Source organism: Notothenia coriiceps, unplaced genomic scaffold, assembly GCF_000735185.1.
Source record: "Notothenia coriiceps isolate Sejong01 unplaced genomic scaffold, NC01 NC01_scaffold00035646, whole genome shotgun sequence".
NCBI lineage: Eukaryota > Metazoa > Chordata > Actinopteri > Perciformes > Nototheniidae > Notothenia > Notothenia coriiceps.
In genome coordinates, this window is record NW_011368347.1 from 12,802 (window position 1) to 26,901 (window position 14,100).

The 14,100-nt window shown below is 42.0% G+C and overlaps 3 protein-coding genes across 4 annotated transcripts; 2 read left to right on the top strand and 1 right to left on the bottom strand.

Moving 5' to 3' along the window:
• Positions 1-2,408: 2,408 nt before the first annotated feature.
• Positions 2,409-5,195, top strand: si:ch211-140b10.6 (uncharacterized LOC104963140). The gene is made up of 3 exons (XM_010791701.1): positions 2,409-2,579; positions 3,681-3,755; positions 4,602-5,195. The coding sequence occupies exons 1-3, from the start codon at positions 2,554-2,556 to the stop codon at positions 4,900-4,902; spliced, it is 402 nt and encodes a 133-aa protein (XP_010790003.1). The 5' UTR covers positions 2,409-2,553; the 3' UTR covers positions 4,903-5,195.
• A 100-nt stretch (positions 5,196-5,295) lies between these two features.
• Positions 5,296-9,748, top strand: pdx1 (pancreatic and duodenal homeobox 1). The gene is made up of 3 exons (XM_010791707.1): positions 5,296-5,362; positions 6,699-7,263; positions 9,342-9,748. The coding sequence occupies exons 2-3, from the start codon at positions 6,867-6,869 to the stop codon at positions 9,746-9,748; spliced, it is 804 nt and encodes a 267-aa protein (XP_010790009.1). The 5' UTR covers positions 5,296-5,362; positions 6,699-6,866.
• Positions 9,749-10,208: 460 nt separating this feature from the next.
• urad (ureidoimidazoline (2-oxo-4-hydroxy-4-carboxy-5-) decarboxylase) lies at positions 10,209-12,286 on the bottom strand. 2 transcript variants are annotated; one of them, XM_010791704.1, is made up of 3 exons: positions 12,257-12,286; positions 11,448-11,668; positions 10,209-10,819 (listed from the first exon to the last, which is right to left on the bottom strand). In XM_010791704.1, exons 2-3 carry the CDS (start codon positions 11,626-11,628, stop codon positions 10,476-10,478), a joined length of 525 nt encoding a protein of 174 aa, XP_010790006.1. In that variant the 5' UTR covers positions 11,629-11,668; positions 12,257-12,286; the 3' UTR covers positions 10,209-10,475. The 2 variants fall into 2 exon arrangements, with proteins under 2 accessions (XP_010790006.1, XP_010790005.1); XM_010791703.1 differs by having other exon boundaries at positions 11,448-11,796; positions 12,257-12,278.
• Between the last annotated feature and the right edge of the window lie 1,814 nt (positions 12,287-14,100).

Sequence of the window (14,100 nt, forward strand, 5' to 3'; positions counted from 1 at the left end):
CCCCGCCCCCCCCCCTGTGGGTCTGATGCAATGGGTGGACAGCAGAGGGCGTTCCTCGGCTCGCAGCAGGCCAAGACACACTGACTACCTGCCTCTGTTTGCAGCGGGGGTCTGCTCTTGTCTCCATGACGACCTGGAGCCTGTTCTGCTCAGTGGGGCTTGACATTCAGAGTGTAGCCGAGGAAAAGGATGCAGAAGAGACGCACAACAGATGCATTTTCTCCCCATCTGCTACACACCCCCCACCGCCGTGCAAACAATGTCTGTTTTTATTCATTCATCTAAGTACCGTCAGTCCTGAACAACCCTCCGAACATTGTACACAAAGCTAGCTCTTTATACTATCCTATGTGTATATGTTCCACCTTTTAAATATGTTGCCTAAACACACTGCTGCTTTCACAAAATGAATTGGGATTAATAAAGTATCATCTTAATATCTGAACACCTTTCCACCTTCCATAACAATACTGCACATGTTTTATTTGATTATTCTGAGGATTTTGTCATATTATACTCCGATGTATCTTCTTTAACTGTGTGCACCACATCCACCAAGGCCAATTCCTTGTATGTGAAGCTACTTTAAACCTGATTCTGATTCCTCTCAGCAGGACGCTCTGCAGCCTCCATCATGATGAGAGCATCCCTTGATTCATATTTAGCTGCTTTTTTGTTTGTTTCCCTGGCTATACCCATTTCTGTGACGACCTGTCTCCCCTGTCTCCTTGGCTACCGGACCGGTACTTATTTCAGCGTCCTTTAAGTACGTGCTCCTGTCTGTGTGTGACTGGCTGCTTCTGTCTCTATCCCGCAGCTGGACATGAATTAATCATGAGGACACAAGGCTTCTCTGTTCCTGTAACAAAGCTGTGACATCACCACATCACACACACGGACTTGTAGACATGCAAGAAGAAGTCTTCACAGGCAAGAAGCAAAAACACATCCTTCACTAGAGCTTTTTGGGTCCTGCAAATAGTCTTTATCAATAAGTAACATCTTCAGGTTTTCACTGGGGCAGCTGTTAAGAGCCCCTGCCATGAAAAGCACTTAAATCTATTTTAAACATAGTAGCACAAGACTCTTTGACGCAATTCATATGAACACTATCAAATGCAAGTGAAATATCGCCCTTTGAATCCCACTGAGAGTCGGAGAGAGTCCAAGGCCATGCTGTTATTGTCATTGCACTGCTTTCTCTATATTAATAACAGTCTTGGCCCTGCACCTGTCTCTGCTCGTTTTTCATTTTTTTCCAGAGATGACAATTTAATCTTACAACCCAGAGCAAGCCATGAACAACCTCGCTTGCAGGAATGTCATTTTCAAACAAGATGAGATGATGTTTTAGGCCACAGATTTAAAAAAAACTCTGGTCCAGCCGGCTTAGCCTACATTTCCATAAACCCCATCTCATCGTCCCTTATCTTAAAACTGAATCTAGAAAGGCTGATAGCCACTTGCAAGAGCAGGCCTGCTGCTGCTGCTCTGCGAGGTCCGTTTGCAATAAGCTAAACAGTCAGACATGCAATGATAACAACAAAAAACGGACACCGATTTAAATGACAATTATCAGAATGTTTTCACTGTCATAATTCCAATTTAGCATGGCAACACTACATTTGAAGTGTCATGGTCTATAAGTATCCCGTTAAAACATTTAATTAGACATTTTGTAATCATTGCCCCCATCTGTCGGACTCCATCTCACCCTCCAGCAGCAGGAGAAGCGAGGACAGATGAAGCGACAATGGCACTCTGAATGCAGAGCCATGCACACACTGACACCTTCTCCTGCAGGACGGAATATGAACATATGTCATGTTACCTTCTCCGGCTGCTTCTCCTCCGCGCCGTGCTCTCCGTCCCCAAAAAGGGGGACGATTGTTAGGACCTCACTCACGCATTCGCCGCAACGGCCCGTTCCGCAAACCCGCACGAAAACGCCCCCGTTCCTTTGGAGGCGCTGACTCCGCCCACTGCTGTCACTCAACGGGAGTGGGCGGGGCTTGTGGCTGTCAATCCAGAGCAGAATCAGAGGTGGCTTCCAAAGAGCCTGCTCGAAATAAAAAAAAGAGAAAACCCTCCCTCACTTCTTCTTAATATCCGTAATGTGAAAGTATGGATTTTAATGTTGACTTAATGTTTGTAGCATTTAATTCAAATTAGCAAATTAAGACTAAGACGCTGATTCGAGATTAATCTGTAGATATGGATGTTAGGAAACAACTAATAATGGCTCATAAACTATCAATTCAGTTCTCCATGTTATTCACCACTGGTATCAGATGATGTGCATTGCTATTGCTCCTTTTCTAGATGAAGATATATGGATAAAAAAAATAGAAAGATCGTTGTGTCTAGGTTTAATGTCACAAAAAGATTGAAAGTTGCTTTACTATCAGGCATCTCTAAGAACATCTAAAAACACGGGTCCTTGGTTGAAGGACCTCGCGGCGAAGTAAACAGAAATGGTTGCTAGCGTTAATTAAGATAACATCGATTTTAATCCAATTAACTTTATTACAGCGTGTGAGTTACAAGGACGCGATGGCAGAGGACAACGAACTGGAAAAGTGAGGAACTACTTTATTGCTTATCTTCTGCTAACGGCTGGTTACGTTTCTAGCTAGTCTTTTTTAAACCTTAGCACTCCTCCACCAGTTAGGAAGGGGATATTTCTGGTCCACAGCTGTTTGTATTTCCTGTGTAAGACGAGAGTGGTTGTAATGAAACCCAGCCACTATTTCCCAGTTATTAGCCGCCTGTTCTGTGGTCAAAGGTCGGATAAACGAGTGGTTCTCCTCTCCTGATGCTGATTCAGCTGCTCGGGTCAAACCAGGACACTAACGACTCACTTTTTCCTCTGTATCTCTCCGCTTTCTCTCGCTTAATTAAATCATCCTCTCCTTGGCTCCCCCGTGAGGGTTTGTGCTATCTGTGTCCTCAAAAGAGGTGGGAGAAGTACTCAGATCTTGTACTTAAGTAAAAGTAGAAGTACCTCAGTGTATGTTACCAGTACAAGCCCAGCATTCAAAAAGTTAATGAAGTAAAAGTACAGAAGTATTACCATCAAAATACCAAACGTAAAAGTATTCATTGTGCAGATTGGTCCATTTCAGAATAATATCTATGATATGTTTTATAATGATTGATCATTAAAGTGTTATCAAAGCTGGTAAAGGTGCAGCTAGTTTGAATGACTTTGTATACCGCAGGGTAGCTTGGGGATTTAACTAAAGTCTGATTTAATTCATTTAAATAAACCCACCTTTACCAATTGACATTCGTGCATTAGTAATAATTATAATACAAACATGTTATATTTTTTTATCTGATATGAGACATACTGGAAATTGAGTATTTCTACTTTTTGTACTCTAAGTATATTTTGATGCTAATACTTTTGTACTTTTACTTGAGTAACATTTTGAATGCAGGACTTTTACTTGTAACTGAGTATTCCTACACTCTCTGGTACCTCTTCTTATTCTAAGGTAAATAAATATAATAAGTGTAAAGTACACGATTTACCTCTGAATTCTAGTGGGGAAGAAGTACAAAGAAGCAAAACAATCTCAAGTAAAGTACTAATATCTCACAATTGTCCTTGAGTAAATGTACTTAGTTACTTAACTCCACGTCTGTGTCCTCTCTCCATGTGGTGTCGTGTGCAGGCGTGCGGTGGAGGAGCTTCTGAAGGAGACGGACAGAGCGCGAGTGAGAGCAGAGACCATGGGCCCCGCAGGATGGTGAGTGATATGTCTGACATGCCATCTGCATCAGCTGTCATGGTGGACATGTGCCTGCTGCTCAGCTGTGCTCGCACCGAGGCCATTTTCTTCCTTGTGTTAAGATTCAGTGCAATCTGTCGTGTTTCTATGCTTTATTCTCTACTAGTTTGTTTGTTTACGACCTCAAGTGGCTGCTGTTGCACAGAATACTCTCACCAGGGTCTGTGATTATAACACTACAACTACATGCTACATAGAAATATTCTTATAATATGATAGGGCTGCACAATAGGAGGACAATAGGCGATATGTGTTAAAATGGTTGAAGATCGTAATAAAAATTTGAGTTGAGAAATCAACAGATCCCAGATATGTTTTGTAATATTTAAAAAATACACGGTGTATTATTGAAAAACAGTGGGGTTGGTATTTGCAGAGATTTAGCCAGGATTCCTATTTTATTTTCATCACTACACTATTTTATTTTTTATTCTCAGCGGCATGAAATACCACAAAGAAGTATATAATTCAAAGCCTAAAATTAATAAAATAGTGGGCATATTCTGAATTAACCATGTTTTGACATGAAAGAAATCAACTTGTAATATACTTTAAAAATGGAACTAACCTGTACAAAAAAACTGTCATGACCTCAGTGTTTAGTTATAGCTGCAATCCTGAGAGTTTTAAATGATTGTGATTTGGTTATAAGCTGTAAATTCTACTAAAAATATAAATCTCCGGGTACAGCATCTTAGTAAGCAGGGCCTTTTGAATGAAAATACATTATGCTCTCTAGTAGCCAGCCATCCTCAGTATCAAAGGTAAATGAGAGTTTTAAAGGTTGTCTGTCCTGTCCTTCAGGTTAAAGTGTCCCCTGAGAAGCACCAACAAGCGCTTCCTGCTCAACACGCTGCGCTCCACCAACCTTCAGCGGCGCAGCGGAGACTCACGGGACGGACACTCGAGGACGAGAAGCAAGTCCCCGGAGAGGAGCCGCCGCCGCAGCAGAACGCCTCCCAGAGACCACCATCGCACAGACCATACACACCATCACAAAGAGAAGAAGCAAGATCGAGACAAAGAGAGGAGCCACAAAGACAACAGGGACCAGAGACACGGGAGGGACGGACACAACAGAGACAAAGACAGGCTTCATGAGTAAAGACTGTGATTTGACACTAACTCCAGAAAGGTGAACACTGAACACCTCAGAGCTGCTGGCAGACCAAAAGATCTCTGTTTACCCGTTTGAAGAGACTTGAATTTGTATTCCTGCCGATGGAAAATGTTCTCTTGTTACTGTTCACTTTCAAAATTAACCATTTTGTAGTTCATGAGGTTAAATTGATGACTCATAAAGCCAGCAACATATCGTTTTACTGTCCTTCCACCCCAGATTTTCCACAAAAAAAGAGTTAATAAAATATCAAGAGGCCGTTACCGCCCAGCACTTTTCACAGAACAGTTTCTTTCCCTCCCTGCTCACATGACTCATAGTTTGGTGTTACTGCGTTTCACCTACAGCCGGGGACGTTTGATTTCTATTATAATGTCATTACCATTCTTCTGTCATTATCCACAGGTCATAATGTTTACATAAGCCGTGCCGCTGTCGCCACTGGGTAAGCACATTTTTATCGCATGTCAAACTTTCTGGACATGTTGACACCGGCTATCAGAAACGGTTTTGTTTGTCAAAGGAGAAAAGAAGTTGTGTTTTCCTGACACTCCTACATGTGTCCTGTTGAACAAGCGGTGGATTAATAGTGATTTAATAAAGCTGTAATAACGATAACTTTACTATAACACTAATAATCCAGCGATTAAGCGTCCATGTGTTTGAGTGGGGTCACTGCGGTTTCAGGACAGCAGATGGACATGAACTCAAGCTTGAAAGAGATGCTGTTTGTATCTTCCCTATGGCGTGTCTCCATGTGCTTTTATAACAGCGTTTTATAAGCTAGGCAACCGCCATTCTTATATCTACATGTAAGCTGCATTACTCCTCGCTAAAGCCATTACTCCGAATTCTGTGTCTGGAAAAAGTCAACTAACATGCGTTTAACATCCTCATGCTTCATAAATCACATTGTCCACCTCCAGTGTAGTGGAGAGCAGCTCGGGTTAACTGTTTCCTTCCTCTTTAGAACAATGATCAAATATAAACACCATTAAGGCATAGTGCAGGGGGTGATTTGTATAGAATTGGTTTACTTGAACTTTATTGCATCGCTGAGTGCCCCATTAAGATACGGTGGAAAGTGCCATAATTGCTTTTGAAGAACTCAGTGCAAATAGACCTTTGATACACACTATCACGGTAAAAGCCGGGGTAATTTTCATGAAAACCAGGTAAATCACTCTGATCACGTGGCTAGAAATGTTGCATAAACGCACAGGTGAGTTTGCCAGGTTGTGGGGTCACTGTGCAGGTTAATTGAGTTCTGTTGCTCACTCCAACCTTAATTGGTTAACCAGGAGAGCGGCTGTTTAATGGGGCGAACACACACCTGCTAAAGGCTAATGGCTAGCAAACATGGCAAGAGTGCAACCCTGTGTTTGTTAACTCTGAGGGTCCTTCGTGCAGGGCCCGGCCTTTCTAAATGGTGTTAAATGATGCATTGGGTACATCTTAAACTCAGAAAGGTGTAGACAAATGAAACCAAAAGGCTGTATGTTGTTTGAGCGTTTCACCAGAGTTTCCAAGACAACTGTCCCTCCATCCAGGTCTCTTATCTGGCAGGTCTGCCAATGTTTGCGCCCATACATATCGATTTATGCAGTGCAGACAGTGGACATCCATATAAAGTGTCGATGGCGTATTGTTTGAGGACAGTCCTGCAAGCGAAGCGTGTTTATGCCAGACCTCTATAAACATTTCTCAGATTCACCTGTCTCCAAACACAGGTGGGTGCCAGGTATTTACAGAGTGCCATTGATTTACTGAAAATCCCACAGGCTGCAGAAGATCCTGGAAACTGGGCTCTCTCAGGTCTGCAAACAGTGAAGCCAATGGCCTGGTCGCTGCAGAGTCACATGGTGTCAAAGTGACTCACCTGTGTGGAGCCGCCCGGGGCCCGCAGTTGCGCCACTTTCAGGTGGAGCAGAAAGGCGCAGGTACTGTACATGTGCGGGACCTCGGAAGCCATGAATCGGGAAGATCATTACTACCCTTCCCAGGTTTTTAAAGACTCCTGTGCCTACCAGAGATCTCAGGCGGAGGACTACAGCCACAGCCCGCCGCCGTGCCTCTACATGAGCCGGCACTCCGTCTACACTCCGCCGGCCATGGGAGCCTTGGAGACGGCCAGCCTTCCTGACATCTCGGCCTCTTACAGTCTCCCCATGCGGGAGGACCCAGGTTTGACTCAGCTGCACCACCAACACCCGGGGCTCCAGCAGCAGCCTCTCCAGCCGGCTGCAGGCTATGGAGACACGGGGGACCAGACCAGATATCACCTGCCTTTCCCCTGGATGAAAAGCACCAAGTCTCACTCGCACACCTGGAAGGGGCAGTGGGCAGGTAACGCTTTTATACAAATCAGTTTTTAAGCCTTGTGTTCCCGAAACATGCTCAAATAAAGTTGCATAGTTTAGTTAAACAAGTAGCTGAAGTTTATCTTACAACACAGAGACATGTGATGGACCAATATTTGTCATTGTTTCCTATGCACTTGTGTCTTTTTATTGTTCGGAATTGATTAGCAGATGACACACGACTAAAATGCCAAATTAAATAATAATACCAAACCAAAAATAAACGCACAATCTGGAAACATTGAATGAATTTTGTGGTTTTAAACCCTATAATTCCTTGAGAACACCTGGACGGGACAGCTAACTCTAACTTGTATTCATCATGATCATAATGGGAATCAGTTTCTCCTCAGCTTAATTCAGAATACAGTCTTATTTACATCCCTCTGTAGTCATAGCACTCAGTCGGTGTTTCTCAGGCCCGCAGTGACATCACGCTCCCAACAATATGCTCCTGGGTGTTACAGTTTACCTTGTCAGTCAAAGTGTAAAAGGCCCGGAAGGTCAGCGCTTGCTTTTATCAGGTCTTATCGTAAATGTGGGGGTTTGTCTTTACAAAACATATTCACAAATCTTATCAATAGGCTGTTTAGGCTACTATAGAGTATAATAGGCCGTTAAAACACCTAAATACCAACATCGGGTTTGATCTAACCTGTCCGGCTTGAGTAAAGTTTTACAAGTTTAAATTAAATTATCATTTATTAAATCATGTTTTTCTCTTTTACTGTGATGCTTTTGGATTCAATCATAATCCTTATTATAAGAATCATAAGTTTGTTTTCTGATAAGCCTGTTTTCTCCAGAGAAACGTGAGGAGAATGTATATCTGTTCCTCTCTGTCTCTTCAGTTACAATATATATATATCTATAAAGTTCTCTGTCTTTTTTTCATATCAATGGACATTTAAAATACAAATGTAGGCTATTAATTTGGTCATTTATTCATAGTCCCTATACGGACTTCTCTGTGACGTTGCGTATTTTTGGTTTATTTTACGCACAGTTGTTGTGATTGTAAATTGTAGAGTAACGAACATGTGTCAATTAATTCCTGCACGCTTTTAAAAGACAAGATGAATCTGAAGGAATTCTTAAGGCTGACTTTTTATAAATAACCGGAAGGCTTTAAAGTAAAGGATTTAAGATATCATGTGTGCCTCTACAAATCGGCATTTATACGCGCAATGGTATATTCCCCAAAAATGCTCAATTAAAGTTACATAGTTTATTGCATCTCACTGCTCATATTCTCAATTTAACTTTACATTTTAATCGTCACAAAAAGACATTGATTATATTTGTAATTGTTTAATATGCACTATTCATTTTAGGTTTGGACAGGCAAAATAATCCAATCAAATACAATTCTGCATTATTAAACTGAGGACTAAAACGACTAACTTCAAAATTAAAGTTAAACTGAATCATATGTTGTACATATGTTTTTATACCAATAAAATACCAATAATTTACCACATCGTTTGGAAATATTTATTAAATGTTGTGATTTAAAAGCAATACATGACCCTGTGGTTGAACAGCGTTAGCGTGTCCACAAATCACCTGTTATTCCCAAATTTCAACTCGGATTAAGAAATTACTATTATGTCTGGTTATTGTGAATGCCTTGTAACTTTACAAGTGAATACATTTATATTTAAAGGCAATCAGAAGACAATTTTACACTTGGTTTTCTTTGCCTGTTAGAAATGATGTTAACTTGTGCAAGATATAATGACATATGACTAATTACAATGACATTAATTGAGATCTACTCCAAACAAGTTATAATTAAGTGCCTCTGAGAAACGAATTACATATTATTCCCTGTCATGCAACAGAGAAAAATACAAAGTTTTAAAAAGTTATTATTTTAAAGCCCAAACTATTTGTAATTCTTGAATACAATGGTGTGTGGATTACGTTTTTTGTAATGTTTAATTACACTTATTTAAGGAAATGGGACCCTACACAGGCCTATAATTAGCTGATTCCAAACGTGTTATCATAAGGACACTCAATCAATGTAATGTAATGACACTAATCTCCATTTGTCTCCAGGACCATACGTGATGGCGGAATCAGAGGAAAACAAACGCACAAGGACTGCCTATACGCGCGCCCAGCTGCTGGAGCTCGAGAAGGAGTTCCTGTTCAACAGGTACATCTCGAGGCCGCGGCGCGTGGAGCTGGCGCTGAACCTCAGCCTCACGGAGAGACACATCAAGATCTGGTTCCAGAACCGGCGCATGAAGTGGAAGAAAGAGGAGGACCGCAGGAGGGGGAGGGGGACCGACCCGGACCAGGACTCCTCCATCACCTCCGGGGACCAGGGGGACACCGCGGGGGGGCTCACCACCTCCACCGGGGGGCTCACCTCCACCACCGGACCTCCCCCCACCTCCCCTCCTGTTTCCCCGCTGCACGGTCACTCCATCCCCGCAGCTGGAGCCAGAGAGACTGCATAGACTCTAACTCATACCGCAGGGACGTTTCAATTTGTTTCAATGGAAGTCTTCAAATACAGATTTTTAGGTATGCAATTTGATTTTAGGAATATAAGAATCCCAAATGAGAGTAAAGCCTAAAAGACTTAGCCTACTGGGACATTTGAATGTGTTTCAATGTAAACCTAACAAGAATTTGAGAGGTTTTTATATTATTAGGAATACAATATTCATAATTGTGAGTGAAGCCTTAAAGTCTCAATTAGAGTAAAGTCATTTAAATTAAGTGCCAATTTTTCAGGACCCCTTAACTTCACCTCCTTTTGGTCTATCAATGTACATTTCTTTCAGTTTTGGGAACCACGGTGCATGCTGAGACAACCACATGCAAGGACTACATTTATTTCCCCTTCAACAGGCAACAGCATTCAGCATGCACAAACTGTAAAATGGTCGATTCAAATGTTACACCTCAAACATGTGAGTTTATACATTGAGTTTATTAATGTATATATGCGTAATATGACTGTATTTGCCATATTATCCACTTGTATATAGGTTATATAATGTAAATTGATAAATTAGAATCAACGGTGCACATATGTTATTGTTTAAAGAATTCATTGTACAGTATGATTAACACACATTTGGAATAAAGTTATCACAAAGCCTATCAGGCGTGAGAACAATGGCAGTCTTTACATCCGGGTCACACTGGCACTAATCCAATATAAACTCCAGTTAAAGTTCATAACATGTTGTCAGTGAGCACGAGGCTTTGCAGACGCAGGTGACATATCTTCTTCACCTCCTCGATGCCGCGCGCCCTCTCCACCGCACGCTCGTTCTGGCACCGCGCGGACAACTCTCGTAAAATGTTCTCCTTGTCGTGCATCCGGGCGCAGATCACAAACGGGAACCCGAAGCGCTCCTTGTACTCCTGGTTGAGCCGGGCCATGCGCGAGGCTTCCCCCGAGTTCAGAGCACCCATCCCGGACCCTGCCTGCTCCTCGCGGGACTCCCGGGTCAACGAGCCGCTCTGGAGGTCTCTTCCCGCGAGATCTGGGTGACACCTGAGGATCCCCTCTTTACCTGGACACACAGGTGGAGGTACTCTGATCATTTACAAAAGCAAAACTACATTCTTAAAATACTCTGTTACAAGTCCTGCGTTCACAATCTTGCTGAAGTAAAAGTACAAAACGTTTTTGGCTTCATAATAGCATAAATAAAAGTAACCATACTCATTATTTATTATGGCCCATTTCAGAATCACATAAATTACTAGATTATGATCATTGATATGTTCATCACGGCTGGTAAAGTTGATTACTCTCTACTGCTGGATTTCTGAACCTAATACAGTATATCATATCATAGCTAATTTAGTGGTTGATTCATATTTTGTATTAACTATAATCTAAATCTATAAACCCGTCAGGTAAATGTAATGTTGTAAAAAGTACAATATCAGCTCCAAAAACTGTTGAGTATACATATGAGGAAGGATAACATTTGTATTGTGAGGTAAAGTAACTTAAAATTGTACTGAGGTAGGCTACATGTACTCAAGTAAATATAATTAAAACAGCGTTCACACGCTGTGTCTAAGTGTCATTGCACTAAGAGTTAAACACATTTAAGGGCAAACAACCTCAAATGCGGCGACACAAACTTAACATGTAAAAAAGTCCCATATTTGTTTACGTCTGTATCTCACCTGATTCTGGGAGAGCATCGATGAATTCACTGATTGCAGCCTCCAAAGCAGCCAGGCTCAGGAAGGGACGCCCCGACCACACAGCAGCTGTTATTATGGGACACTTCTCCACCACGTTGCCCAGAATATCCACAAAATCCTCATAAGGGAGAGCATTTACTGTTGCAATGTCCATTTTCATGCAGGGACTCTGTCCAGTAGTTGGACAGTGTTTAAATGACCTTCGGACAAGCGTTTGTAACAAGGGGTTAATGCACTGTTGGACTGACACAGAGAAGCTCCCTGCTGTGGTTAATATGTTCTTTGTCAGATCTGCAGCCAATCATTTGGTGTTGGAAAGAGGAGTTTTCTGTATAGGTAACTGTCAAACATAGATGCACATTTGAGATACTTCTTTAAGAGGTGTACTGATCTCTGGCGTCTCCTAGTGTGTAAAGAAAGAAACTCACACACATGTCAAAATGTTTTTTTCCTGGGGTTGGGCTATTTATTGTCTTTCCTGCTATTGGTTTACTTTCTCCTCAGTTCTCTATTTCTCATCCATGCATATAATTAAAAACAAACAAATGCTTGACTTCATATGAAGGAAATGGATTCAATGCACAAGTGGAAACAGGTACAGGTATTGATACTGTTCAAGGCCTATTGGGAAAAACAGAAGTACATTTGTAACTATGCAACCTAGATGCAATTTGATCAGCGGTAAATAAGTGTCCTTTCTTCCTAATATATCATAAGTAATTTAATGTCTAGGACTGTTTTGTGCCCCCTCAAAATGTGTGAAGGTGAATATTCCTAAATATGCTCACCGTCTGCAGCCTCTCCAGGTAAACTGCGTATTTAATACTTCCTCTTCCGAGGGGAGGGGAAACTCCTCCTCCTGCTGTACAATGTTTGTTTTTTTAACCCATACAGCCTGACTTTTACCACAGGGGTTTGAGTCCTGCCCTGCTGGCATGTACAATGTACAAATTCAAGGTAATTGCAACATGTATCACAACAATTGGGGAGTTTTTACCAGATATGTTGAACCAAAGTGTTATTGTAGGCATATCTTTCCTCAACACGATGCAGAGAAACTAGTCCATGCATTTGTTGCTTCAAGGCTGGATTATTGTAACTCATTATCAGGGTGTACCAAGAAGTCAGTCAAGTCGCTTCAGCTGATTCAAAATGCTGCAGCTCGTGTACTAACCAGAGTTAGGAAAAGTGACCACATTACTCCTGTTCTGGCTGCCTTACACTGGCTCCCTATAGAACACAGGATAGAATTTAAAATTCTTCTTCTCGCCTACAAAGCCCTTAATGGGCAGGCGCCATCTTACCTTAAAGAACTCATTATACCCTACTGTCCTACTAGGGCATTGCGTTCCAAGAATGCAGGGTTGTTGGTTGTTCCTAGAGTCTCTAAAAGTACAATGGGAGCCAGAGCCTTTTCTTATCAAGCTCCACTTTTGTGGGATCAGCTTCCAGTTTGTGTTCGGGCGGCAAACAGCCTATCCATTTTTAAGAGTACGCTTAAGACCTTTCTTTTTGACAAAGCTTATAGTTGATAAAATAATCTAATAAGAGTGCATTGACGTAGACACGTTGTGCCTCTTCACCTATACATTTGAGTTCTTACTCTTTTTCCTTACTGATGGTAAGGATGTAATTTGGTTGTGTGTAGACGGTGGAAGCAGGGAGAGGCATATATACGTGCCTTGATCCCTGCCGAGTCGACGCACAACTGTTGATTGGTGTCAGTGCCAAAAATACTTTTTAGGAGCAATGCGCTCATGGTATAGATGTGACACATACATCTTAGTTCCTACTCTTTTCCCTCAACCTATCCTAAGGGAGTTCATGTACGTAGACACGTTAGTTTGCTGCTATAGGCTTAGACTGTCGGGGGACACCTTACTTCTTCCTTCCTTCTGTCTGTACCTGTGTTCTCTCATGTTCCCAATAACCCAGCTTCCCCCAAATTTCTTTTTGGTGTCTATCTACGCCGGGATCCTGAGTCGTGGCTGATCCTGTTGCTGCGGTCCTGTCTGTGTCCTGGATCCTGAACCATGTGTCCTGTGTCCTGGATCCTCTATCCTGAGTCCTGGACTTCGAGTCGTGGCTGAACCTGTCTCTGCGGTCCTGCCTGACTCTCATCATAATACTTCCCTGATGGCTCCCACAGGATTGTTGACATCCTCGTGGATTCATCTTCTTATTACAGACACATGCATTTCCAAACATTTGGTCTACCTATGTTGTAAATGTATTATCTTTTCGATTTACACACGGCATCTATTGAACGTCTGTCCGTCCTGGGAGAGGGATCCCTCCTCTGTTGCTCTCCCTGAGGTTTCTCCCATGCTCCCCTTTAAACTGTGGGTTTTCTCTGGAAGTGTTTCCTTGTACGATGTGAGGGTCTAAGGACAGAGGGTGTCGTATTGTCATACTGATATTCTGTACAAACTGTGAAGTCCACCGAGACAAATGTAACATTTGTGATATTGGGCTATATAAATTAACATTGATTGATTGATTGAATGGAATAGATATCCAAAAAAAAAACTAACACCGCATCAGCCAGGACAAAGTCTTTCCCTAATAAGCTCCGTTCCACCACTCTTTCTCTCTTTGGAACCGGTGCGACTGGCAGTCAAAGATTACATCA

What these genes read in the sequence shown, in the direction of transcription:
- si:ch211-140b10.6 (XM_010791701.1), top strand. Translation starts at nt 2,554, where the DNA reads ATGGCAGAGGACAACGAACTGGAAAA. An exon ending in GAGGACAACGAACTGGAAAA is followed by an intron (nt 2,580 to 3,680) that starts GTGAGGAACTAC and finishes TGTCGTGTGCAG; the next exon opens with GCGTGCGGTGGAGGAGCTTC. An exon ending in ACCATGGGCCCCGCAGGATG is followed by an intron (nt 3,756 to 4,601) that starts GTGAGTGATATG and finishes CCTGTCCTTCAG; the next exon opens with GTTAAAGTGTCCCCTGAGAA.
- pdx1 (XM_010791707.1), top strand. Translation starts at nt 6,867, where the DNA reads ATGTGCGGGACCTCGGAAGCCATGAATCGGGAAGATCATTACTACCCT. An exon ending in CTGGAAGGGGCAGTGGGCAG is followed by an intron (nt 7,264 to 9,341) that starts GTAACGCTTTTA and finishes ATTTGTCTCCAG; the next exon opens with GACCATACGTGATGGCGGAA.
- urad (XM_010791704.1), bottom strand. Translation starts at nt 11,628, where the DNA reads ATGAAAATGGACATTGCAACAGTAAATGCTCTCCCTTATGAGGATTTT. An exon ending in CGATGCTCTCCCAGAATCAG is followed by an intron (nt 10,820 to 11,447) that starts GTGAGATACAGA and finishes CTGTGTGTCCAG; the next exon opens with GTAAAGAGGGGATCCTCAGG.